At 38.2% G+C, this 26,652-nt stretch overlaps 1 protein-coding gene across 1 annotated transcript in view; it reads right to left on the bottom strand.

Moving 5' to 3' along the window:
• LOC109470271 overlaps window positions 1-24,945 on the bottom strand; it is a 66,309-nt gene extending 41,364 nt beyond the window's left edge. Inside the window, exons 1-15 of the mRNA XM_019769152.1 lie at window positions 24,778-24,945; window positions 18,938-19,092; window positions 9,845-10,105; window positions 8,655-8,701; window positions 8,356-8,480; window positions 7,484-7,646; window positions 6,519-6,624; window positions 6,227-6,326; window positions 5,707-5,800; window positions 5,420-5,518; window positions 4,594-4,754; window positions 2,836-3,012; window positions 1,583-1,684; window positions 905-1,088; window positions 146-260 (exon numbers count right to left, since the gene is read on the bottom strand). Coding sequence (XP_019624711.1) covers window positions 146-260; window positions 905-1,088; window positions 1,583-1,684; window positions 2,836-3,012; window positions 4,594-4,754; window positions 5,420-5,518; window positions 5,707-5,800; window positions 6,227-6,326; window positions 6,519-6,624; window positions 7,484-7,646; window positions 8,356-8,480; window positions 8,655-8,701; window positions 9,845-10,105; window positions 18,938-19,077 — 1,874 coding nt within the window. The 5' untranslated portion in view covers window positions 19,078-19,092; window positions 24,778-24,945. The remainder of the gene's footprint in view (window positions 1-145; window positions 261-904; window positions 1,089-1,582; window positions 1,685-2,835; window positions 3,013-4,593; window positions 4,755-5,419; window positions 5,519-5,706; window positions 5,801-6,226; window positions 6,327-6,518; window positions 6,625-7,483; window positions 7,647-8,355; window positions 8,481-8,654; window positions 8,702-9,844; window positions 10,106-18,937; window positions 19,093-24,777) is intronic.
• Window positions 24,946-26,652: the final 1,707 nt, after the last annotated feature.

The raw sequence follows: 26,652 nt of genomic DNA on the forward strand, positions 1-26,652 counted from the left end.
GACTCTAAAAATGCACCAGCCGAGTAATTTGACTCAAAATGGGAAGTAAGAGTTGATTGATGGAAAAACATGTTTTTCCATCAATCGACTCTTACTTCCCTGTACCTGCAGGTACTGGCTGTGCTCTGTTTAAACCTGTCCGTACCTGTCTATCCCCTCCACAGCGTCCTCCCCACCCACAGGTTCTCTGTAGGCGACCGTCCTGCCGTCTGGTAATGCCACTCCCTGGGCCTTGTCAAAACACACTTGTAACACAGACACTGTGGAAAACATAGGAAAATATCATAAATTACAACAATCATCAATGTTTCCAGAAATGTGTGGTTACTAATAGGATTTCATGTCTTACTTTACAAAAAGTTATGGAAATATATTATAACCATGTAATTAACATATTTGAACATGTTAACGTGCTAATACAGGGCTGGAAATACCACCTGCATGTTCAGGTTAGTGTAAGTAAAATTTGATCTGTGCAGGAATTTCTGACATCTATCTGTACCTAAATTGTTTGTAAATTAAAGTAATAATAATTGGATTTTTATTTGCTGCAATGGCTGTTACAAACTATGACATTTATAAGAATAAATTATTATTGCCACAATGGTAAATTCTGAACAGTTTTTTGTATGATCCATACTTCCTAAATTCTGGATGGTGCAGGTAAAATTTGTCTGCCTCAACAACATGTAATTTTCAATGTTCCCTGCTCCAGACACAGAAGTTACCTTACAATAGGCTGGATTCTCAAACAGTTCAGTGACTTTCTTGTAGATCAGAATTAAAGCTGCTGCATCATTCTATCAACTGGCCACAATCTGGTCATAGAAAACTATAATTATTTAATATCTAATAATGCACTTTGTAAAAGAAAAGTTGTGTTTGAGAACAAAGGCTTCCTCACCACTGGGTGCTTTAAAGTCCTCCCCAAATGACAGCCAGACCTCCTGTTCCGTCTGGAGACTGTAGATGTTGGTGATCTCATGACCGTCACGGTCGTACAGCTTCTTAGCGACACTACTGAGCGCCGGCCCGGGATTGGACACGGGGTTGGCTAGTCTCTGACAGGCAGTACAGGTGGCAAGAAGCTGGAAGAAACAAGAAAGAATCAAGAACGTCCACTGGATTTTTTTTCCTAAAAATTTTTTGTGGTTACCAGATCTTTTCCAATGTGCTGTCACCTTCTCCTTGCTGCCTACCAATGAACTAAAAAGATAATGAAGAATGAAGAATGAAGACCTTTATTGTACAAACATACACACTGGGTTAGGTACAAAGGTTAACTTGAATACACAAATATATCAATCTAGTACTAGCACTACAGTCTGTTACATAATCACAATATTTACTACATGGGGATGACCTAGCCTGATAAATTACAACTCTGTTTATTTTTATAAAAACACATTTTATGTATATGGTGACCAAACCCTCCAGCTTTGTCCCGCCACTTGCTACATAACGTAACCAACACCACAGTGCATCTACTAAAGCACCAGTTACCACGGTGACAGCCATCTGGTCCAGGTTATTGGCCTTCGTTGTTTTTATCTTTATTCTGAAAATTTTAAGGTAAACATACCTGTTCCATCAGCCTCTTGCTGTCCCCCTTAGCTGCCCTCTCAGCATCCCTCATGTTAAAGTAGATCAGTGTCTCCCCCTCATCTCTCCCATTCTCAAACACCTGAGGGGAAACATGGAAGATGCAGTAGACTTTTAAGAAAATAAACTTGACAGTTTTATTCCAACACACTATTTACAGGGATCAAATTTTCAGCGACCACTGTCGCCTTCATCAGGATAATTAATGACCAATCACTTCAAAACGTGATCTCGCGAGAGTTACGGTTTACAAACACGTGACCTTATTCACACGAGACTTTACTGATACGTGACGTAAGCAATTGATCAAAAGTGCCAGGGAGTTTATATCGTCCACCATCTCTATTAAGTGAAGGCTGAAGTGCTCTGATATACATGTATATAGCCTCCTTAATGCAACCAACACAGATGAACTTTCATGATAAACTTGACAGTTATAGAACACTTCACACAAGATTAAATATTTGACTTCAAAGATTTGATGATACTTGCTAGACATCAGAAGGAAACTGCTAAAAGAATTGCCCCAAAATTCAATCACTTTGTCCAAGGGCTGAAAGTCAATCCAAACGGCCGTTCTGATCGGCATTTGTGCGGCCATTCCAAGTTGCCAAACTGGGATGATCTTGGACATTCAGGGGCATTCACGAGCATCCACCATAATCCAAATTCATACCAATCAGACCCAAAGGTAAGGTAAGACCCAAAGAGCCAATTCAGAGGCGTCTGGAATCATTCTGAATGCTTCTGAACACCTCAGCCTTTTACAAAGGCTGCTTCTCCTTTTCTAAGCCAATGGAATTGTGTTCAGTAAATAGAAATTGTACCAAAATCAGGCTTGAAAGTACATGTAGATAGTATAAACCATGCTCATATAATTTACATTTTGTACTGATGTTCGTAATACCTAGATTACTTAGTTTGATATTTCTTTATTTGTTCAGATAGGTGATTTGTATAAAATTGTTTCTGTTTACTTCCTGTTATTTTTGTTTTCTTCGTTTAAATTTTGTATCAATGGTAACTTTTAATCTAAGACTAAGTCTTATAGTATTGGGAAGGGCCAAAGAAAAACCACCAGATTTCCGCCCCCCCCCATGCATGTCTACTCAACTTCAATTATTATATTCCATTTTATTTTGTGAGTGCAAAACAAACAATAAACAAAACAATAAACAATGGTGTGTCTAAACAGTTCTTTATGCAGAAAATACACCAGTAAGACTAGCCCACCTTGAGTCTAAGTCCCTGTTTCCCCACCAGTCTGTCTGTAGCCTCCAGACTCTTGATGTGTTTCATCTTGTACTCATGCCCGGTGTCTCGCTCCTCAAGTACCCTGGGCTCAAGAACCTTCAGCTGATCCTTGTACTTGGTGATGGTTCCACTCAGGTCACTGATCAACTCATCAGTCTGGGAGAGAATTTTTATTGAGAAATATACATGTCATGTAATGTTACTTCTTAGTACCAAAAATGTGCAGTTTTGCATTTTGCTATTAAAATTCTACAGTCACAAAAAGTACAAGTGGAAGGGAGAGCAAATATTGGCACATTGGCAACACTAGATCAGTATGCATTGTTTTCTCATCAATGTTAGGACGTTCTTTAGACAATCATGGATAATGTTATCAATTTTTTCACAGTACTACTGGACTTGTGTGTTACTCCACTACTGGAACGAGTGGAGTAACAGATTACCAAATCATGATTTTGTAATCTGAAACATCTGAATTAAGGGACTTGCAAAACTACAAGTTGATGTGAAAAATATGAAACAGAAATATACAGTCACAAGGCCTCATGTACATTTAAGGCAAGTTTGAAATGGTTTAAGAGGGGTTTAAGTTTCTCCCTGACTACTGTAAGTCTACAAATTTCCGCGGTATATTTAGATTCGCGGAATTCGCGGGGACCTCTGTACTGCGAATCTATTTCCCCGCGAATATGTTTTGCATAAGTGCGCCCCCCCTCCCTACATGCATTCACGACGGTAAGTGAAACACAAACACACGCAACAAACACAAATCACTGCAAATCAACTCCATTCTTAGCAAATGTACGTATGCTGAGTACCAAAATTTTTTAAAGTTATACTGATGTCAAAAAATTATAATATTATGAGACACCGAATCGTGATACTGCGGCACTGGCCGTGTCAAACGTGCACCGCCGGACAAAAATCTGTGTGCTGAGCGCCGGCCATGCGCGCCCGGACGCTTGAAAATTGCGGGCACATCGGGCATATCTACAAATATTTTGATGAAAAATATAACTGCTGGTACCTGGGAAGTGTTAGTTCGTTCTCTTTTGCGCCCTGCTTTGCGGGCGTTTTTTTTTTCTTGTTTTGTTGGATAGAAACGCTACCGTGGGCCGCTACAAAACCGTAGGCGACCTTTGCATACTTCCGGGTTCAAAATCTCGCCGAAGACGGCATAAATATTCTTAGTAATATATATTTTCCCGAAAGATTCTTTCGATTATGCATTTCTTCACTAGAGTATCGATGTGTAGTCGTGGAAAATAGCGTTTTAGTGCTTATTTCCGAACAAAGAAAATTGTTTACACGTGCGTCAGATCGATCGTCAGCTATGACCGCCGGCAGTCTCGCGCGGTGCACGAAACAAATTTTTGCGCCGCGTTTTAGGATATAAATGCCGGAACACGAACTTTTATTATTTTAAATATACACTTTTACAAATTTTTCTTTGAAAAATAGCCAAGGAGAAATCGCGAATCTAAAAATACCGCGGATTGTCCATTTTCCCGAAACCGCGAACTTTAGGCCCCGCGAATCTAAAGAGACTTACAGTACTTGATGCATTTTATTTTTTTTTATAAAAGTTAATCATCATTTATCAATTAAAAGTTATTTGTATCATGATTCTTTAACTTGAATACTTTAAGGGCATCTGACTAACTCTCAGGTTCCAATCTGTTTACAAATTTAAACTTTCCACATGTTTATTTGTATCAATAACTATATATGATGTACCTCATTCAGAGCGTTTTTGATCTCTGTCTTGTCCATAGACAGTAGCTCCACCCTGTCCACCTCCCCTGTCCGGCCTGACTCAGCCAGCTGCAGCTGTGACCTGTAGTCTTTAGCCGCCCGCAGCTTCGGTCGCAGGTTCTGCAGCACGTCCTGGATGTAAACTGCAACAGGAAACAAATTAAAACTGTGTGTTGTTTCAGAAAGTTTTACGAAGCAACTGATATTATAATCTTTTCACAGAATGAGAAAGCACTTAATACTTCATCAAGGCTGTGGAAGACGAAATATATTTTATCTCAAAATACTGTTCGTTACATAACAACACTCAAAATGAGTTGACTATTCAAACTTCTACAATTTATCCAAATTTCCCAAAACTTACAGATAAACATGGTTTACAAAAGAGAAGTCAAACCCTTTGGACATAGCTTTAGACATAGCAATGGTTTTAGACAATTAGATTTCAATGTACATTTTGAAGTTATTTTATACTTTGTATCAAATTCTTCTATGTTTGTAACTTGCAATTAGCCTTCGGGCATGGATTTGCAATAAACTTCTCACTTCATTGTATATTCTACATGTACAATGAAATTTATGTACATCAAAAACAAGAAAAAGGGGCCAGAGACAATCTCAAATTCCAAAAGAACAGATAAAAATGAGATTTTATAATTTTTTTTTTTGGTGCTATTCCAAGACAATACATTTGTAGAACAATCTATTGCACTACTGAAACAAACTCTAAAGCACAAAAAAACAGTATCTACATGTAGTTGTACTGTCTGGTATAATGATTATTTCTGATCAAGTTTGCCATACTGACCTTCGACCCCTGCAGGACTGAAGCCCTCCCCCTTGGAGACCCACAGTGGTCCCAGGACAGGTGTGGTGGCCGTCTGCAGTACCTTGTCTAGGGGGTCAGCTGAGGGGGGAGGGAGAAAAGAATAGACAATTAAAGTTAGAAAATTATCACCTTCCACATTTAATGAAAAAGTCACTGTGTAATTTTGAAATATAGAAATTCACGAAAAGCAGATAATAGTTACTGTATTATTATGTACATGTATGTAATTTTAGGCATTGAATGCAATGCAGGGAGGCAAAGTTTACCTTCGTTCAGATCTACGATCTCCTTCCCGCTCCAGTCATACAGAACCCGGGCAGGAGAGCTCAGACTCATACAGCCTGTACAGGCATCTAGGAACTGGGGAGGGATGATTTACATAACAAATTGGTATTATTTCTATTAAACAAATTTGTTATATAGTATTATTACACAGTTTCTTCTGCATCTGGTCAGTTAAATTTCAAGTACCATGATAATCAGTGGTGACATGTTGTATCTTTTAATATTACAAAATTAATCTGTTTTTTACCTGCAATATACATTAAGGACTGGTGTAAAAGGGAACTGAACAAAAATTGCATGATTTCAAGTATAACTTTATCCTTTCTTGGAGATACAATGTACATGCAATACTACATAGACTAGACAAGAATGGCATTTTTGGTAGTGTATGCATTAGGCTGATGTACACATGGCTGTTGAATGTGCTGTCTACAAGCCTACCTCCAAGGCTTGTACATGTACAAACACTTCATGTATTTAAATGTAACTAGAGGAGTTTACCTGTTGAAGTGCATCTAAAGAGGCCACCACCTCCTGACCTTTGACCCCCTGACCATTGAGGAAGATCAGGATCCGATGTCTTCTCTTCTCCACAAGAGTTCTAGTAGTCAGATTAAAAAACAACAACTTTGGATTATTTTTCTTTGTCTTTATCTCTTTGTTTGGGCTTCTGATATACAACATACAATACCGGTATCCAAGTGTCGTTAATGTGCAATTATGGAGTAATGTGCAATTATGGAGTAATAACAATGAATGTTCTTGGTTTTGAAGAAACTTGACAAGAACATACTTGAGTCTCTTGGAGAGAGAAGACTTGGTCTTGCCCCTCTTGACGTCCTGTGGGAGGAGAATCCCGTTCATGGTCCACATGGCACCGCGTTTCAGCTGCTCTTGGGCTGGGGAAATATTCACAACATTTTGATTATCTGTATCTGTATAGGTACAGCTGGTATAACCGCCCTTCAGTGTAACACACCGGCTTTGCAGGTTGGCTACAATACACTGAAGGACTTGTTACACCTAACCCATGAGCATATAACTCTAGACATTGTTTAAAGCTATCTAATGACAATGCCCCTACTGTAGTTGGTGACAGTGAGTTCCACTCTGTGATAGTTCTAGGAAAAAATGAGTTGAACACCTCAATCCTTGGTTGATAACACTCAAGGCATGACTATTATACTTGTCAGATCTCAATAGCTTTTTTTATCTTGACTCGTCTTGGCAAAATACACCTACAAAATAGACACACAAAATGCTGCTAAAGGGACCAAAGCCACCAAATCTGCCACAAAAGAAAAAAAAAATTAAAGAAAAACCCTAGCATGTCCAGGACAAAACTGAAAGATACAAAATTTGGAAGTTCTGCTTCAGCACCAAGGACAGCTGCCAGAGGCCCACTTTATATAGAAAAAAAATTAAAAAGCTATATGGTATAGAGGACTAGAGTTTCATTTAATCCACATGCCCAAATCTTTGGTAAGGCCTTTTTATGTTATCTTGAAGGTACATTGTACTTCCTTAAAATTAGCAACCAACATTAGAACTACATATAAGTGATACAGCTGGTAATGACATATTTGGGGGCTGTAAATAAATTATTTTTAGCAACTATTAGAAGAAAAATAACATGTCATTACATAATTGATACAAAGTTACATACATTTACAATATGTATATTATAATTTTATTTTGTATTTTAAATTTTTTAATGTGGTGCAGTCTATTTTTGAGAAGAAAATTTGCCGTCCTTACTCTTGACAGGTTTGTATGGGTCCCTGTACGGCTCCCCCTGTGAGATGTACACCTCTGCCTCACGAGGGATGTCCTTGGGGGAGAACGCCTCCCGACCGTCTGTCAGAAACACGCGCCGGGCGGCAGACAGCAGGCCCAATTTGATGGTACACATCTCCAGAAGCTGCAGGGTTTACAGATTAAAATTAGTAAGACTTACGTGTTACTATAGGTTAATAACAAAAACAACTGGCCATTGGAGAACAATTTACAAGAACTTTAAGATAAAACACTATGTCTTACAATCATGACACTTTTTATCTAGTACATAGTGTTGCATAGTCCAGTGGTTAGCAACCCTGCCTTGGAACCAAGAGGTTGGGAGTTCAAATCCTGACTGTTGTTGCTCACTCAACATGCACGCTACTGGAAAGGGTCGCAGCCCTTAGGACGGGACCTTAACCTGTGATCCAGTCTGTTCATTGTGATTGTAGAAAACAGCTAGGGGAATTTCCCTCAGGCTGGTACAATAAAACTGTAGATACTGTACACATAGTGTCTATCTTTTCTGTTATGACCAATAAGAGATTAGCTCCACGATGAGTTAAAACTGGATCAAGATCACTTTCCTTTATTTTTCCTTAGGGTAAAGATGAAAAACTTTACTGCCTTTTAATAGACATTGACTGTACGATGGTGGGCTGAGTTTACATTTCTTTCAGTAGCTTCAAGCCTAGTGTTCTTATGAATAAGCAGAATGATATCAGCCAATAAATTTTGAAATCAATATGGTATACCATATGATTATTACAAAATTCAAAACTATCAGATACATTCAACATTACAAGAATTTAGAACATTGTAGGGAAACGATGAGGAAAATAGACTCTTACCTCCTTGATAGTAGGTGCAGTAACCCTGGTGAAGACATCCCTGCCTCCGTTCTTAAAGGCTGTGACTGTGATGACTTTGGGCTGCTTCTTGTACAGGGGTTTGATCTTTGCACCTGTGGAGCTTCCTGTAATATTGCAAAACAGTGCCTTTCACAAAAAAAGTAATTACAGGACAATATTTCTAGTATGAGAATGCTTTTTTCTGTGCTCTCTTAATGTGTTTACTTACTAGAATGTGACTTTATTTTTCAGATCTTAGTATTACAAAATATTTGCCTTGATCCAAATATCTATCTCACCTGTTCTTGCAGAAGACTGTGGTGCGTAGGAGGAGAAGGAATTTGACCTGCAAGGAGTGAAGAAAAAATACATGATTGTACAAAAGCATTTGATGAAATAGTTCACTGGGCAGATAATATTGCAAATTTTACTAGCTAATGCCCCAAAATTTCCTACCTCATCTAGTGTTAACTCACAATCAGAAATTAGACTAATAGCTAACCGTCACTGTGCAATATACAGTGAACTCAGAAGATACAATGTAAGGCTACGTGTGACGAAACTACAATAATTCCAAATTTTAAAACTAATATTCACTTCAAAGTCTGCATATAAAGGGCAAATCGCTAAGATTAGGGACAAAGATTCAAACATGAAGTTAATTCTTTCCTCAGCGCAAAACTTTGACAGTGTTCTGTCTAACTAAAGGCAGTCCTGCTGCTAATGCTGAGTGAGAGCTGACATATAGATTAAAAAAATAATAATAACTAGAAAGGCCGACATTTGCTTGAGAGCAAATGCAGCAGATGGCTTCACCCTATCCCCCATACCGAAAATGGATCCATCCTACGATGGCTGCCAATAGTCTACACCCCCATGCAGAAATGGAACCTTCCAATGCCGGAAATAGCCAAAAAGCCCTATTTTACATAACTTTAAAGTGGTGTATGTCAAAACCGTGAATGACATTCTTTGGACATGTGTCCAAGGTATTCCCATACCAAATTTCAGGTCATTCGGATTTAATATTAGGGCACAGGAGCCAAAAATGTACATTTTTGGTCCGAAAATAGCAAAAAAGCCTTATTTTTCCCAATTTTAAAGTGGTGTATGTCAATAGCTTGAATGATTTTTTGTAGACATATGTCCAAGGTATCCCCATACCAAATTTCAGGTCATTTGGTTTTAGTACCTGGGAACCAGATCTCAAAATGTATATTTTTTGCCTGAAAATGGCCAAAAAACCCAAATAAAACAATTTTTCAAAAAAATGAAAAAAAGCGTCGGGGTATTTGCCCACTCTACCTTCATGCCAAATTTCGTGTTATTTGGCCGGAAAATGGCAGAGATGAATCCATTTAAAGAAATGGCAGGAGAAGAAGAAGAAACATGAGGGAACACAATATGTCTTCACCACTTTGTGGTGAAGCCATAAATTATAATAATAATCAATTATGGTAGTTTTAGTACAATTGCTGTTCTCTCCCACCTGGCCCTATTTCTTGTAGCTGGAGCACTGGACGGCCTTTTCCTCTTTTCCTTCACGTTTTTCTGTTCAGCTTCGAACGCTGCTGGATCTGCGATGAACTTTGCATCGATCCTGGACCTCTCCCGCGAGTCGGAGCGGCCCCGTACGGACGCGGACATCGGCCGTGCGGGCCCCTTCCCCGGGCTGGTGCCCTGTCCCTGCGCGTACCGTATGCCTCCATTCAGCAGCTGTTGTAGGTAGGGTGACGGGGTGTGGGTGGATCTGAAATGAAAACCGATAATGTTGAGATTTTTTTTAACCTTTCGCATTAGATTTGGAGTCTGCGGAGGATGTCATCCATAAAATTTACTTACCCAAACACGTGACCTAAAAAAATCATATTTCACAGCAATACAGAATACTCTAACAAGCCATCTTTTGAACTATTTATCTTTTTTAGAGCAATACTTAAAGTTAGTCATTATAAATGTTACCTAGTAGACATGTATATTATGTCATGTATCATGCAGTTGTACAGCCCAAAATCTAACAATTTCAAGGTCTCGTAAAGATCTACCCACCAAATTGAAAATCCACAAATAGAGTCTTGAGTTATCATGCTAAACACACATAGTATATATTAAATACAAACTCTAAACATAACCTTGACAAAGGTAATAATAATCAATTCTGAAGACTTATTTCATTTCATAGCAACACAAAATAGCAAGCCACCCTAAATTATAATTCTTTTTAGTTGCAATGGACAAAAATTCCTCAAGATATGAAAGTTCATCTGGGACTGTAATAATTACATTTTATGTACTTCTTGAATGCAAAATAGGGTAGAAAATAGTGTCACAATAATTCTGAAGGGGTTCAGGACACTGTAAAGCTGTTACTAGTGTTACATTTGCTGCTTCACTGCAATCAAAAGAAGAAAAGCACTTAAACCAGTTAGGGCCACCACAAAACAGGAAGACATTTTACAAAGCCTATTATTAGGTATTAATGTTTCCCACTCAACCAAGCAAGCACTCACCCCGCACTCAATTTCAAAAACCTTTCCATATCTACGACAGCCTTTTTCGCTACGTAACCGCCATAACGTGTGTGAAAACAGAGAAAGTTTTCGGAATAACGGCGAAGTAAAAGTGAGTCGTTACGATAACAGACGATTCTGGCAGGTTTTGGGGAAGGAAACTGTTTATCTTGTAACGTGTGTCGTGGTCAACACGGCCGTGTGCGTAAGGCGATAGCGTACCTTTCACGCGTAACAATAGCGAACAGTATGCTTTACACTGCCTTTTCATGCTTGACTTCAGGTGTAAAATAGGCCAGGAGAATGATAGGAAGCCTTAATAGGCAGGTGTACGTTATACAGGTGGTAGGAATTAGGGCACCAGCAAAGGACCCAATAACTGTTATTCTTAGGTTAATCCGGCCTTTATTGTAGTGAGGATCGTTTTGAAACATAATATGAGGCATCTAATGCTTTATGGAGATTTGAGTTGTCTTGGAAGAGTATCATTAACTGTCAAACTACTGTTGATATAAAAATGAGCACTAAAAATGCCATTGAGTAATTTTTCTCCTGTTTCAATGATAGTGGGCTATCAGAAGAATTTTGTAATTCCATTTCACTTGTAGCTTCAACAAAATGATAGTATTGAGGGTCAAGCCCATGCATACATTGTACAATACTACTGCTGCCACAGTTTAGAAAATGCAAGCTGTTAATTACAACTATCTGCGATTCAACTAATGCAACCTAATAAACTATATCCATTAGTCAGTTTTGAGCAAGGAGGTCGTTTTGAGTGTGCATAATATATATTTTGGCTAGAATTTCGAACGAAACTGGTATTTTTCCCCCTGATTTTCACAAGAAACAACTGGCAGGCACACGCCAGTGTATAATGATCCCAACCCCCGTATTTACACTAAATACCACAGACACTGTATACAAAACCCCCTACTGCCATGGGTTTGAAAAGGCATCAATAAATTTCACAGTTTTTCCACTACACCATGTTGGGACAACATTAGCCTGGGTGCCATCCGATTTTTAATGGCTACCCCGAAAAAAGGGGTAGCCGTTACAAATCGGATGGCACCCAGGCTAGGACAACATGTCCTTGGAACCTGCATTTTTGATCTGAGGTCACCATTTGCAGGTTAACTTTTCCCTCAGATAATAGCCTTGGTTGAGGTTTTTTTCCTGGCTAAGCAGTGATGGGAAGTTTATTCTATATAAACCAGTCCTGTAAAACCACACACATTTTAATGTATCTTGGATCACAATTTCAGTATAGTTTGTATATAATGGTATTTTCAATGGCTAAAAATTTGCACTATTTGTATTTAGCCTAACTTGTACATGTATGAACACACACAAGCACACCACTTACACACCTTATCTAAAGTCTACTGTTCTATTCATGCAATCTAATAATATTGTAATTGACTAATTCCTGATAGGAACAGCATTCCTGTGTTCCTGTGTTCAAACGTGTGTGTCTCTCGTACACGTATCTCTCTCCTGCTTACGTACGTGGGCGGTGTATCATTATCAGCTGTTCACAGTCATGCTTCTACACAAGGGGACCATCCACCAACGAAGGTGGTCTTGTACTTAGGGTTGTTGACTAAGAATCTGAAGGTCCTGGGTTCGAATCCCTGGCAGTGGCAAGCCCCTGCCAGTGTTGTTGCCCTTGGGAAAGGCACTTAACAGCTATTTCCTCACTTGAATGACAGATAAAAATGAGTACCATTAGTCCATTAGGGACATTCTCTTGGATGGGACATCAAGCCAGTGGTCCTGTATTTGAGGAGGGCTGCACCTTACAGTGTGGTCTTACACAGCAGGCCGGAGGGCAATCCGACTCGCGGGAGGGCCGGGACCGAGGGCGATGCGGAATACACCGTGTTGTATTTTATTTATGTCATACCCACCCAAGAAAAGACGCCTTTCAATGCAAGATGAGCCAAAAGTTGGTGCCACTAAACCCTAAAATGCAACAACATCAATTCCAATGTCCGGATTCTGTATTCGAATTTTTGAAAGGGGCACACGCAGTTAGGGCGAAACACGTTCGAATAATTTTATGGAAGCCATGGAAGCGTTCGATAACGGGTTCCGGACCGGGCCGTACCGTTATCGCGGCCCTGGTATGATATAAAAAACTGTACAACATGTATACTTAGTATGTATGTTACGCCTAAAGGCAGTTTATTCAGGTTATGATTATGTGAAATACACTGTAATGATGTGATATAAACAAAACTGGAATAGTTACAAGTATACTAGGTAATTCAGATTCATGGAAGATCATGATATATTTCTAACAATTGCTAAGTGTAACATTGGACTGTTTCTAAACTGGTCCATGACCTTGGTACTGAAAATAAGGATTATCGGTTATAAAGACCACAGCCGTAAAAATCTTGCTCCAAAAAAGACTTGCATTTGATGCAAGCACGTCTAACCCTCGTTTTGGGGAGAAATGATGTTAACATTGGATAGAAGAAGAAGAAAGACCCCTTTTTGCACTGCCTTTCTCTTCTAAAACATAAGATACAAAAAAATAATAAAATGAGCTGATAATTTAATTTAAACTGATACAGAAACAAAATACTACATTTTCCAATGTAAGTCTTTTAAGTTAAAATGGAAATATCTGTAAAAGAATTTAACCACCTCCTCCCTTTGTGGTATTAATGCACCATCCCTAATCCCCCACACCACATAGTTCTGAGTACAGTACTGATGATAATTCACAGGTGCCCGTCAGTGTAACGCCTCATAAAATATTCATGCCAGGAGAAAACGCACTGCCACATCACTGAAGACACTCCTGTCGCACGGAAATGAATTCACAATCACTAACTGTCATAAATTTTCTTTTCTCCTTTTCCAATTGTTTTCATTTCATTTCCATTTCTACACAATTTCTACATTGATATTTGATATTGTATGGTTTAAAATTTAATCTGAATAGACAACACAAAGTCCTTGTCACGTTTTGATTTATCAGTAATCAAATTACACTAGAAAAAAAATGTTTATTCCACCCAATCCCCCCCCTGTAGACAAAATGGGTCAGTCCGGGTTCAAAATGTCCCTCCTAGTTTGACGCCCACGACAAAGAATGATGGGTCGGCCCGTCCCGAGGTTATTTCCCCGCGTTCTCCTTTGCATTTCATTGGAATTTGACGTGTACCCCATGCATAACCCTCGTGTGCTGTCACTTAATACGCAAAGTTCCACATCAAAGACACACTCCTCACAAATTCCACGCCACGTCTGTTGTGTTATCTCTCGGGTGCACCCTTCTTTCTACATAATATATTCCCCCAGCTTAAGTGGAAACACATGATTCACCATAACACAGTGTGTGGCTGGGTGTTTAGTGTGGGCGGGCTGTCGTAGGTAACGTCCGCGGTGCCGTGATTTCCCTCTCCACGGCGTGCGTTAACCACCGCAAGCCTCCGACGCGTTCTCCTGTCACCTGGGACCACCCCAGCCCATCCATATAGAGAGGGAAATTAATTACCACGCATGCTAATCACGGAACATTCCTCCTCAGTCTAAAAAACCCTCCGTGGAGGTGACGAGATAGCCCCTGTACTACGCGTAAGAGTCTGAACCAACATGGAGCCGCCGAAGTCGCCACATCCGCGCCCGAAGTCTCCGCTACCCAAGGCCGTCAGCGAGATGCTCTCGGAAAGTAGGGAGAAAATCAGCAGCATGTTTCACCACTCCCAGGATCCTCCAGCCAAAATGGCTACAGAGGTAAACCCATAATCTCTCTCTCCTCTAAAACGTCCTTCAAAATTTGACTCCTTCCACTCTACGTATCACAACTCGTTCCTAACAACAGCCAAGCTTTCAGCACCATGATAAACTCATCCCTTTGTGGTTTCCCTTACCGTATATCTCTCAGTTTTTATTAGATTACAGAACTATGAGTTAACGTGAGCTCACTGCGAGGGGCCATGTTTTATTAGAGGTCACGCTGCCATGGTACCACTGCCATTATATTGATTTTTTTACCTCTTTCCTCTCTTCACAAAATGTTCACAAATACACACTGTAACTGAATAGCATTTAACATTCCTCAAATCTCATTTATATTACATGGGGAACTGTGATTTCATGTGGAAAATGATTTCAGTTCTGATTAGTAAACTGTCATTGAGCCGTGATATGAGAATGGATATTACTAGGAAATCTTCGGTGACCTTTACGCTGACTGACATGCTATTCCCAGGGGAGTGACAATAAAACAAACATTCATTTATATCAACTCACACATGTACAAATACAATGTACAACTCACACATGTACAAATACATTCTTATGAACCTATACATTTAGAGTATGCGTGTATGTTATTTTATTGAGGTATATTTCATACTCTTATAATATCACCATCACCATATAAGCTGATGAAAAATATAAAGGACCTAGGGGATCATATAATTTACGAAATAAAAGGAAGCCTATGATATGCATAAAGTAACAATATTACTCTAAAGAATGTATATTGTTCAAATATTAGACAATTTGCTAGCTTATCCTTTTGTACAATAAACTGACAGTATTAGAGTATTACTTTTAACACAGTTATGAGTTTGCGTACAATGGTATATGAGATGTGTGCGTATGGAACAGTATATCTAGCTTATCACAAGGATGCAGGCATTGACTTATTCTGACAGGAGTCATCACCAATGCTCCGTATTTCACCTCACCAACGGAATGACTCAAATTCAACATCACACATGATATAAGAACATAAAAGGGAGATTTGATATTGGAACATAAACTAGTTGTCTACTAGTAGTAAGTTGTGCCAAGAATAGATGAATTCAAAGATTATTACTGTTAACAGTAACTCTATCTGTACCATTTTTGTCACGATATTGTCAATATTTTTTTTTAATTAGAAAAGAGAATGATGTAGGCCAAAGTTAAATATTAGTTGCATTTTGTTGTGATTTTCTGTCACTATATTTAGTAAGAATTGTCAAGTTCAGTTTGAAGTTTTCATCAATGGATGACAAAATGTAATTGCGTTTGTTTACTCAGTCTGGTAGTATGTGATGTGTCATTTTAGCAGTAAGTACCACTAGTAAGTGTAAAGGCATCCAATAATTTTAGGGCAGTGAAAATTTGGGATTTTCAAAGTCAAATTTCTGGTCATTTTTTTTAGTAAGTTCAATCAACCCCATATTATAATAATAATTAGCTTTCTGATATTTGTTAGGCAAGAATGGGATATTGCTGATCGAAAACAGTTGCTTGTTTCATTATTGTTGTTGTTTCATAAAGTATGAAATGATAACCAAAAATTATACTAAGAAATGATTTCCTCAATCCAGAATGTTTCTGTTTTGCTGCCCTAAAATTGCATTGGATGCCTTTAATGATACACAAGGGACAGAAAAGGAATTTCCTGACTTCAATTCTTTATTTCCAGGTAAAAAGTGTTTAAAGAAAATGCTTGGAAACTTGCAAAAGTTAATTCATGTACGTACATACTGTTTTGCTAGATAGAATTTGGTATAATTACTAAGAGTTAACCAGTATCCATTGACTGTTCTAGATGTATAGTACATGGCATAATTATGTATTGTCATTATTCTGTCACATTATAGTGGCACTGACATTGCTGTTATTGTTCTATCACATTAAGTGAATCAATTTTTCCAATTATGGGTCAATTTATGACTGAACCGTTACACTGACACAATTAGGTAATGACATTTAGTAACTACTAACTGATTGTAGCTCTTTTAATCATAACTGAATGTTTTCAAATATAGTTTTGTCTTTTCTCTGTCTTTTCACTTATTATGACATAATAGTGTTATGGCATGTGTTTGGGTGGATGATTTGATAGATGTTGAACTGTTAGATATCAAACTGCATATTACTTCTGATCAACAATCATAAATATTATCTAAACGATGACAATTCATACATGGGACATGAAACAAAATGTTACAGTACACAGGTCACCAGTATATACAAGATTTTAATGCCCCAGGGTCACACCAATTTGATTTGTTGATTCTCAGATTTTTTCAGAAAAAATATGAAGCGACAGGGCCAAAAACTATAACAAAAACAGACCTAGGTATCCTATGATAACCCCAAATGCTATAGGCTTTATAGCTATAAAAAATATTACTGATAGGAGCCATGAAGTCAACATACCAGGCTGGTTTGTACTTGCAAACAAAAATATGAATTTCAAACTTTTAATCAAAATATGAGCCCAAAATATGAGCATTCTGGAGTTGATTCAGAGCCTGAAATGTTTTTTTTTTCTTTTTGCGAATCAGGAAAAAATTGAGATGGCCAATCCGTGAACCAACAAATTAAATTGGATGGTGTGGCCTTGGAAACAATACTATAAGGGACCATCAAATAGTGGCCACATTGGCCAGGTGATCCTTCTAAATAAAAGGTGGTCACTAGAATTGTTTTGACCCGTACGTTTATAATCATTATGGTACTATATGTAGTATATCAAAGTCACCAGGTCTTTGGCTCATACAATATTCTTAATTAAGGTAACTTAATTGAATATGATTGTGACAAATTGTGGGTGTGACTGTGAATCAATAATACATTGTATATGACCTTGTGCATATGACCTTGTATATTATCGACGCCTATAATGATGTCAAAATTAATTTTCTTCCTTTGGTTGTCCTAAAAATACCACTGAATTTGTTGTGGCATATGGGCTGCAAAAATTGCAAGCAAATGTAGTGTAGAATTTGACATGCTATAATTGAAATGCTTTGTCACATAGAATTTCTACTAGTACATACATTTGTATATGAGCATAATGTACATGTGAAATATAAGTGACACTTAAGGAGTACAAGGTGGACACTATATAGGCATCAGACATTCCATGCATCCATACATCAAGTGATGAGTGGAGGCAGAAACTTACAAGCAAGCAATGGCAAGCAAGCAATACGGAAAATCCTGCTCTGGGCCAAAGAAGAAACGATCATCCACGTCTTTTGATTTCGTAGACAAGTTCTTCAACTGGCTGAGGACAATTCTTTAACTTAGTTTCATAGTTTTCATGGATTGACATAACACCTGTGATTGTCACCTTTTCAAGATATCAACCCTGACGCAGACTGTAAGGTTTCAACCACTCACACCTGCAGTCATGGAATCTGCTCTTTTCCATACTCGGATGTGGTATGGTCTTTAACAATTGCAAGTAGTGGCTCTCCTCAAACACAGGACCTCTGACTTTATGTCCCATCCAAGAGGACATCCCTAACTGATGCCAGGTACTCATTTTCACCTGAGTCAAGTGAGGAAATAGGTAAAGTGCCTTTACCAAGAACACAACAGTAACAGGGGCCTGCCATGGAATTGAACCCAGAACCTTTTTTGGACTCAACAACCCTAACCACAAGACCAACTTTCCACTTAACAGTAATACAATAAAAGTGAAACTATGGCCCTGTTCTCTAAAGAATAAAATTGTCCAGATTGAGCCAAACCAGCTGGCAACTGTCTTGGCAACCGGCTTTGATCTGGTCAACTTTACCCCAGTGGGAACCCTCTCTATCCGGCTTGGTTTGTCTTGATCTGTAGGTTCAGCCATACGAACCACCTTGTGAGGTGGACTGTTGCTGACAGACTTCATCTTAACCTGAGCCTGAAATTGGGTGTTCTCACTGGGGTAAAATTGACCAGATCAAAGCTGGTTGCTAAGTCAGTTGTCAATCGGTTCAGCCCAATCCGGACAATTTTGATTCTAGTGGGAACAGGGCCTTTTTTCCGTTAAACATATTGTTTTTGCTCTGTATCTTCTTCCTCTTCTTCTCCAAACAAATAAGATCAATGACCTGAACCAGACGTGGTCACTATGGTCACTAGTGTTGGGTTATACATCATGTTGCAATTTTATAGCAGGAGGGATTTAGACTCCTGTCATGATCATATACATGTACATTGTATATAATGTGTTTGAATAAGAGCAGACCATATGCGAACTTTCAAGGTAAACATGATGCATTTGCAACGCAAATGTTAACCTTTTCTAGTTCCTTATTTTTTCCACTCACCCTTTGTCCTTGGTGGCTTTCCTGATCTCGTCCAGATACTGTGCCACGATCAGGTCCTCATAACTCACATTCCCGCTGGATGAACGGCCCAGCTTGTGGGAGGACAGCGACTTGGGCTTGTCTCTCTCACGTTTGGACATGGCTGCAACTGTCTACTGTGGGAAAAAACAAAACAAGTTTCTTCTCTTGTCTCTCTTGCATTTTGAAATCGCTGCAACTGTCTACTGTGGGGAAAAAACAAAATAAGTTACTTCTCTTGGCTCTCTTGCATTTTTGAAATCGCTGCAACTGTCTACTGTGAGGAAAAACAAAATAAGTTACTTCTCTTGTCTCTCTCGCGTTTCGACATGGCTGCAACCGTCTACTGTGGGGGGAAGAAAAAAGATTACATACTAAGATTCTTTATTGACTCAACAAAAAGTACCTCAGGGACTTTTGTATGGTCTTCTACAATTAAAGAACTGATCTGTTAAACAATTAAATACATGTACATTGTATGAATAACGTCATCCTACATACAGAATATATGTCAGCGGCAATAAATGTTTAACTAAGTTACTTCTTATAATATTATGCTGAAAACAAGAAGAATGATCTTAAAGGGGATAATATACCTTGCTTTAAGTTGTTTGCCTTTTACTTTATGATCAATGGTCTTTTAAAAATAGAAGCAAAAACAAAAGACCTCGAGCACAATGATTTTTTGTGTTAGATTTTACATGTCGACATCTACTATAATTAATTGCAAGGACAATTTGGCAGCATTTCTATTCAGCCATGACATCTCACCAAATCATGATAATTTGTTGAAACTCTTAACAGAAATGAGCTTAATGGCTTGATAATAAGACATGCCTTACAGGAAGGAACAATAAAAGTCACTTCTTTGCGTACCTGAGACACAATCTGCTGTTCACTTTGATTTTGGCCGTGGCCATGATGTAAATGTTTAATGACATACTTAACTGTCCTAGCAACAGGGGCAACAGGGATAAACTTTGGGGTCGGTGGGGACACAGAATAATTATCACGTTCATGTAGTCATCATTGACATTTCAACCTGTACAATCATTCAGATAAAACTGTTCATGCATCTGACTCAATTTCAGAGACACCCGCTCTAGCATATATAAACTTGTTATTGAATGCAAATGGCATGGTTTAAGTATTGTAAATCGAGGTTAAGACATGTAATAATACTATACAGTCACCCTATATACATCTACAATGTATGACAGTTATTATTGTTATTAAAAGATTGAACACTTTGAATTGAAATAAAAGATATCATTATAACTTACTCAAACGATATCATTCTAGTGTTTTTTTTTATGATATGCTGTAGTGAGCTGAAGAAGAGAGATATAATTAGATGTCACTCACTCAAAGCATTTAGAAGTAATCTACATATTTCATCCAGGTGTTAAGAAGAGTTTGAATTGTCTTAAACTAGACTGCAAGTATTCCAAGTAATAAATAATAATATTATGCTTTGTTTCCCTGCATGGATTAAATATCACCATTTGCACTGTCAACATTTTCCTCAGATGCAAACATTTAGCAGAGATAATCAGGATGAAACTTTGTATACAGGTTGTCAATTGAAAGTACAATTAGAATTTTCAAGATGGCTTTGACAGAACTAACCAAAGACATGGAACTAAAACATTTTTTTTTAATCACAGGACAGCTGAACTTTGCTGGATAATTATGCACGACTATCCGTAAAATGCCCCCAGATTGTGATTGAGTGACAATCGTCAGGGGTGCCAGAGTATACAGTGCAATTTTACGGTATACTGTACAATCATATTAGTATACAGTGCAACTTTATGGAATACAGTGCAATTGTATTAGTATAAAAATTATGTAATTTCACGGAATACAGTGCAGTACGATGGCACTGTATACCGTAATATTGCACTGTATACTCTGGCACCCCTGATCGTATGACAAAATTATCTGACTGGCCCCAGTATATACCTGTTACAAGATATTGTTACTGTACCCGATATCTTTTTCCGCCAACTTGAAAGTAGGACACAATGCATTCTCTACCAGGAGCCCTGTCTAAACTACATGTATCACAACAACTAACTTGCAGCATACCTTAGTCTGAAGTCTAAATTGTTACTGTGTGTAACAGTTGTAAATTCCAATATTGTTCCAGCAACACTAAATGTCTCACATTAAGCAGTGTCCATGGCTTCCAGGTGAAAAGTTGGGGACGTTAAATCCATTAAAACGTCAAGTGAGGCAGAGTAAATATGGACATGGCTGTTAGCAGCGGTAGCCCCACCTTTTATACACATTACAAGTAAGGGCATTGTTGGCAACAAGAAAAGTTAAATTATGTTTCCAAAACACAAATAAAATCACAGAATCCTTTTTTGAGACCTGAACTTGGCTGAATAGGTTCTAGTGATTATGTTTAGAATGTCCTACTCAGAGCTTATCTTTTAAGCTTACGTTCTTTTAAAAGTTTACATATACTAAATCTCTAAATTTGTAAGTTTATCCAAAAAGAAAGGTGCGCTCGAATATCTCATATGCTACATTCACCTGGATCAAATTTTACATGTCTTGTCATATGTTTGTATGTGTATCTTTCATTTTTTTGTTTAACAGGAGATTTTTTAACCTAATGAAATTCAATTTGGTTCGCGAGGGTATTTACAAAGTCCTAAGGTAATGAGGTTGTAACATTGACAGCTGACTGGGTATCCAGACAACGCGCAAATGTGGCACCGCCTAGAAGCATGAGAACTCTTTGTGTTGGTGTTTACAAGTACACACATGGTTCTACTAACTAGAGGGTCTGCATGCCCTTTTCCTTATCCGATCGAGCCATTCTGATTCGCCATTAATCGTAGCCTGAGCTGATTTGATTTAATGTTAAGTGAAGGAAATCATCCACGAAATACACTTTAATTGTACCTTATTTCTTATCCTGAATTCATGCTCAGGCGACAAGCATTATTGAAAGTAGCAATAGCAGTTCCTATATAATAGTATTGTCTTGCCATAGGAACTACCTTATCCTCATTTACATAACAGACACTAACAAGTCTTTGTCATGTTTAACTGTTTTTTCCAGTTTCTTCATATGCGATCATTAGTGTCATTTTGTGCTCTCAGTTTATTTGTTGACGATGAAGAAGAGTGACGGATGTCACTCGAAACATCCAGAAGTTATCTCCATAATCTATCCAGTAATAGAGTTTGATTTTTCTTTGATTATTATTGAAAATTCTTTGCATGGCCATGCAGGATTGCCCAAAAATCACAACACAACTTTGGCGTCAGCAAAACAGTTTTGTCAGACACCCCGTGAATGCAAAAAAAATAAACAATCAAATAAAAAACAATCGAATGAAGTAAACACAAGAAAGTGACCTTACTAAGAAATTTACCGCTATGCGTTGCATATTCCCCTAAATTCACCATAACGCATTATCAGGGTCCCCCATGCAGACCCTCTCATCAGTAGACTTCTTTACAGGACAGACTACTAAATAGATCTGTATGATATGATTATGAATTTTTCGCTTGAAGGGTTGTCTTCTGTCTCGTATCCCATGACAACATTAAAGTAAACAACTCTATAATTGCACTCCCTGAGGGCTGTGTACACTTGAATGGTCACAATTCTACTTTACAGACTCCACAACCTAATTTTCAGCTAATATCATTCTTGTAGGATGTTACAAAACCAATATAGCATCTTACAGAATAATGAATAATACACTTTATCTGAAAGCCATGTGCGAATTTAGCTTCAAATTCACATCTGAAATTTTTGTTGCTTTGGATTCTTTATTATATTTTATACAATGATTTAAGGATCTGCTCAATTAAAACTGATAAAAAAAGTATACAGCTAGACATGTTCTGTATCTGTATCAGTATAGCCAGCATTACCACCCTTCGGCGTAAAACACACCAGCTTTGCAGGCACACGGCGCAGCAGCAGCTAGCCATATCACACCGAACGACTTTAATTTTTACACTCAATCTTTGCACATTTAAAATTTTAATTGCAGGAGTTGTTTAAAGCTTTCTAGTGATGATGCCCCAACTGTCAACAGTGGCGACGAGTTCTAGTCTGCGATAGTTCTGGGGAAATACGGAAACACATCGATTCTTGGTTGATAACTCTGATATTTGCAGGCATGTTCTTGGAAGCTGGCCTGTCAGTCTGGTAACCTAGCAGGTAATGTTTTGTATGGATCTCTGTTTGTACCCCAAGGCAAAACAGCCACACTGAGATAGCAAGCTCATTGAAGTTACATTCAGATGATTTATACAGTTTAACGTTTTATTCTGTTATCTTGAAAAGGGCACTGTTGTTTCTTGCTGATGCTATAAAACTGATTACTTGAAAGATAGTAGTTCGCTGTTTATGACTAGTAATGCTGTATCTGAAAAAAGTTTACTGCATTCAATTTTTATCATATATGATATATCATATATCATATATATATATATATATATATATATATATATATATATATATATATATATATATATATATATATACAATAAACCGGACAATGAGTGAATAAGTGCAATGCTTTACAGCACACAAACTCCACTTTTACTGTTATTATTGTTGAGGAACATTAAGTAAAGAAATTTTAGGTGTTTCGGGCTAAACTAGTCTCGACAACTTTTGCCAATTATGCAACTTTTAACCCGCTAAATTCAGACAATAGAATGCAACCCTGTTAATGAGAAATTTGTGAATTTGGATCACTAAACTGGGAGTTTTTCTAGGTTAAGGTGTTTATCAATTCTAATGTATAAAGGAGAGATAGGGGTTGCAACACAAGGTTGTTAATGAAATCCAAGTTGCAGGTGTGTATTGAGAGACACAGGCAGCTGTACAAATGTGCATCCTAATCTCATGTCAGACTGGTTTTCTAAAGTACCAGTCTTGAAAAGCTGAAGTACACACTTGGATCAAGCAAAGCTATTGGTCTGGGCAACAGTAAGCTCTATTGACCAAAACAATTATATGTTCATGAAAAAAAAAACACTTATTGGACCCCTCCCTAACTGGGGCCATTTTATTAAGAGGGTGCTAAGGGAGTGTTTTAAGAACCAACATTTCTATAAAGATTGCTCTCAAATAAAGACAAAATTTATCTTGCCAAAATGTCTACAATCTTTGACAAATACACATATTCTGAAGACATTTACAGCATGGACAGACTTGTTTTCAAATGTTCATTTGTATAACAGATAAACACTGTAAAAAAAAAAACTACACAAGAAATCTGCTTTTGCAGCAGTACCTAAGAACTTGTTGTGTAAATCCCAAGTATTATACAATTGGCCAGTAATTATTCATAATCACAGATAGATTTTAAATGGTTACGTTGAAATCTCTCTCGAATACAACAATTTTTAAGTGATAACATTAATGATTAGGAAGTTTTGTATTTTTGAGACGCAGCAGCACTCTGTGCAGTACTTTTGGATTGACAAGTATTGATCATGTGCTAATGAACGACTAATTAGAACATAATTAGTGGGTCCTTGTGAAAATAGAACATCGAACAAAATTAAACACAAAGTCGCTGGGCGTGATACAGACTCTAGACAACAAGACAAACCTCGTAGAATACGCCAACTAATTAGGAACTAGCCACAAGCATAAAGACATCATAAACATCATGAAGGCATCATGAGATTCGTTAAAAAAGAAGATGTTTTTCCGATGCCCCCCTCCCCATTTGGTCGACATATTTCCGTACGCTTTGTGTGCAGAACCAAAACACGACGAACACACGAAGAAAACTGGCCCGAAAAAAACGAAACGAAACGATTTTACTTACCTAAATTGCGTCCCCTGGTTACCTGGTAAGTTTTCCAAGCATAGGTCATGAAAATATAGACGAACGGTTATCTAGCAAGACAAAAAGGCGGGTCGAAGTGATGTTGTGGGTATCAAATCACCAACCAGGCGGCCGCCATGTTTCAATACGTCTCCTTGGTAATGACGTCACCCTGTAAACTTTACAGTACAGTGGCGACACCTGGCGAGACGCAGCTGAAGTGTGTGAGATTTTGTTTTACCGAAAGTGGACGTTTTTGGCGGCGCCTCTGGAATTTTTACGACGGGATTCTTAAAGTGACAACACTTAAAATTTTGAATTTTAGTAAATTATTTCCTGAGCACATATTTTGCTGAAATAAGGCGTTTTTAACCGTTTAAGCGGTATTTCTTTGTCAGGTGTCCCAAGGGGTCTCTGTTAGGTGCAGCTGCCTCGCCAGATGGCACCTGTCCAATACAGCTACAGGGGGCCACCTGATTCACGCATGCGCATATGACGCCCCTTCGCCTTTATCTAAATAGAGCACGCTACCGCTGCGAAAGTGGGCATGTAAAATGGTTTAAAACGGTACACTTATGCTCCGTATGGTGATTTTGGGGCCCTAAGAGGGGTAATTTAAAGTACTGAAATATTTTGGAAGGCAGCTGTACTGTATACTGTTGCCTCACAGAAATGGAATCTGGCAAACGTTCAGATCGGTTGTTGGAAGTATACCACTGGCTGAAACAGACAATAAATATCGTCCTATATATACAGGAGTGATTCCTTGTACAGTCGTGTTCGCTTCGGCAACACATATACTAAAATTGGAACGATACAGAGAAGATTAGCATGGCCCCTGCGCAAGGATGACACGCAAATTCGTGAAGCGTTCCATATTTTTATACATTTTCCTCTCCTTTTTTCATTATTTCGTCTTGTGCGGCGACAGGTGCATTCATGATCATGCTTCCGGGTCACAAAAATTGATCTTTTGAAGTCCAAACAAACATTTGAGGACTGGATTTTTATTTTCTTTTATTACTACATTTACTTTGTAGCAAAATTCAGAAAACAAATCGAACTGTACGAATTAAACAACAAGAAAATCAAGCTTTTCCATGGAAGGAAGTGAATCATTGTCTGCCTGTTATTATAGTGACCCGCCGCTAGATGTCTCTCATGTCACGTCAATATACTAAGTACATGAACAAGACGCCAACAGTTTAAAACTGTAGTGTAGAGCCATCGCCCGTTCCAAGAAATGCATTTTTACCCTAATCTGTGTTTATTTTGCGTCTTCGAGAACGATTTATTCTATTACAAACCCAACATCGCACTATAATACCGCCACCAAAGTTAGAACAACGCCGCCCTCCCATAGGCCAATCTGATTCGCCAATCTGTTCTAAAATTGTTCTAAACTTCTTAAATTGCCCTCGCTCAGCAAGTTACGCTAGCATTGTTTTGGTTGCCACTATCGATTCACTTTTACTAGAATGGCTTACTAAAATTTCTACGGCAACTTGTGGTGTAATGTAACGTTATTATACACGTATCAACACATGAAAGATCTACGCAGCTACGTTAGCCTCATGTATATCAGCGACGCCACTACACACAGTGTCACACACACCTTACGTTACAAATTGACAGCGCGACCACTATTGTTACATTCCCACCCCTACCTGGAATTTGTAAGCTCGGTATAACAAGGAAGCGCACACTTACCGTGGCACTTGTAATATGTCCTTGACTCCTTGGAGAAGAAGTCTTTCCTTTATTTGACCCAAGTTTTCAAGACGGCCGCCATCTTGACTCATTCGATACTATCGTACATCAGCTGTCTTTACTTAGATCTTTCGCAATTCAAAATTATTCAATTTGCGTACATTT

This window comes from Branchiostoma belcheri, unplaced genomic scaffold (assembly GCF_001625305.1).
Source record: "Branchiostoma belcheri isolate BF01 breed outbred unplaced genomic scaffold, Haploidv18h27 scaffold22, whole genome shotgun sequence".
In the NCBI taxonomy this organism is placed as follows: Eukaryota; Metazoa; Chordata; class Leptocardii; order Amphioxiformes; family Branchiostomatidae; genus Branchiostoma; species Branchiostoma belcheri.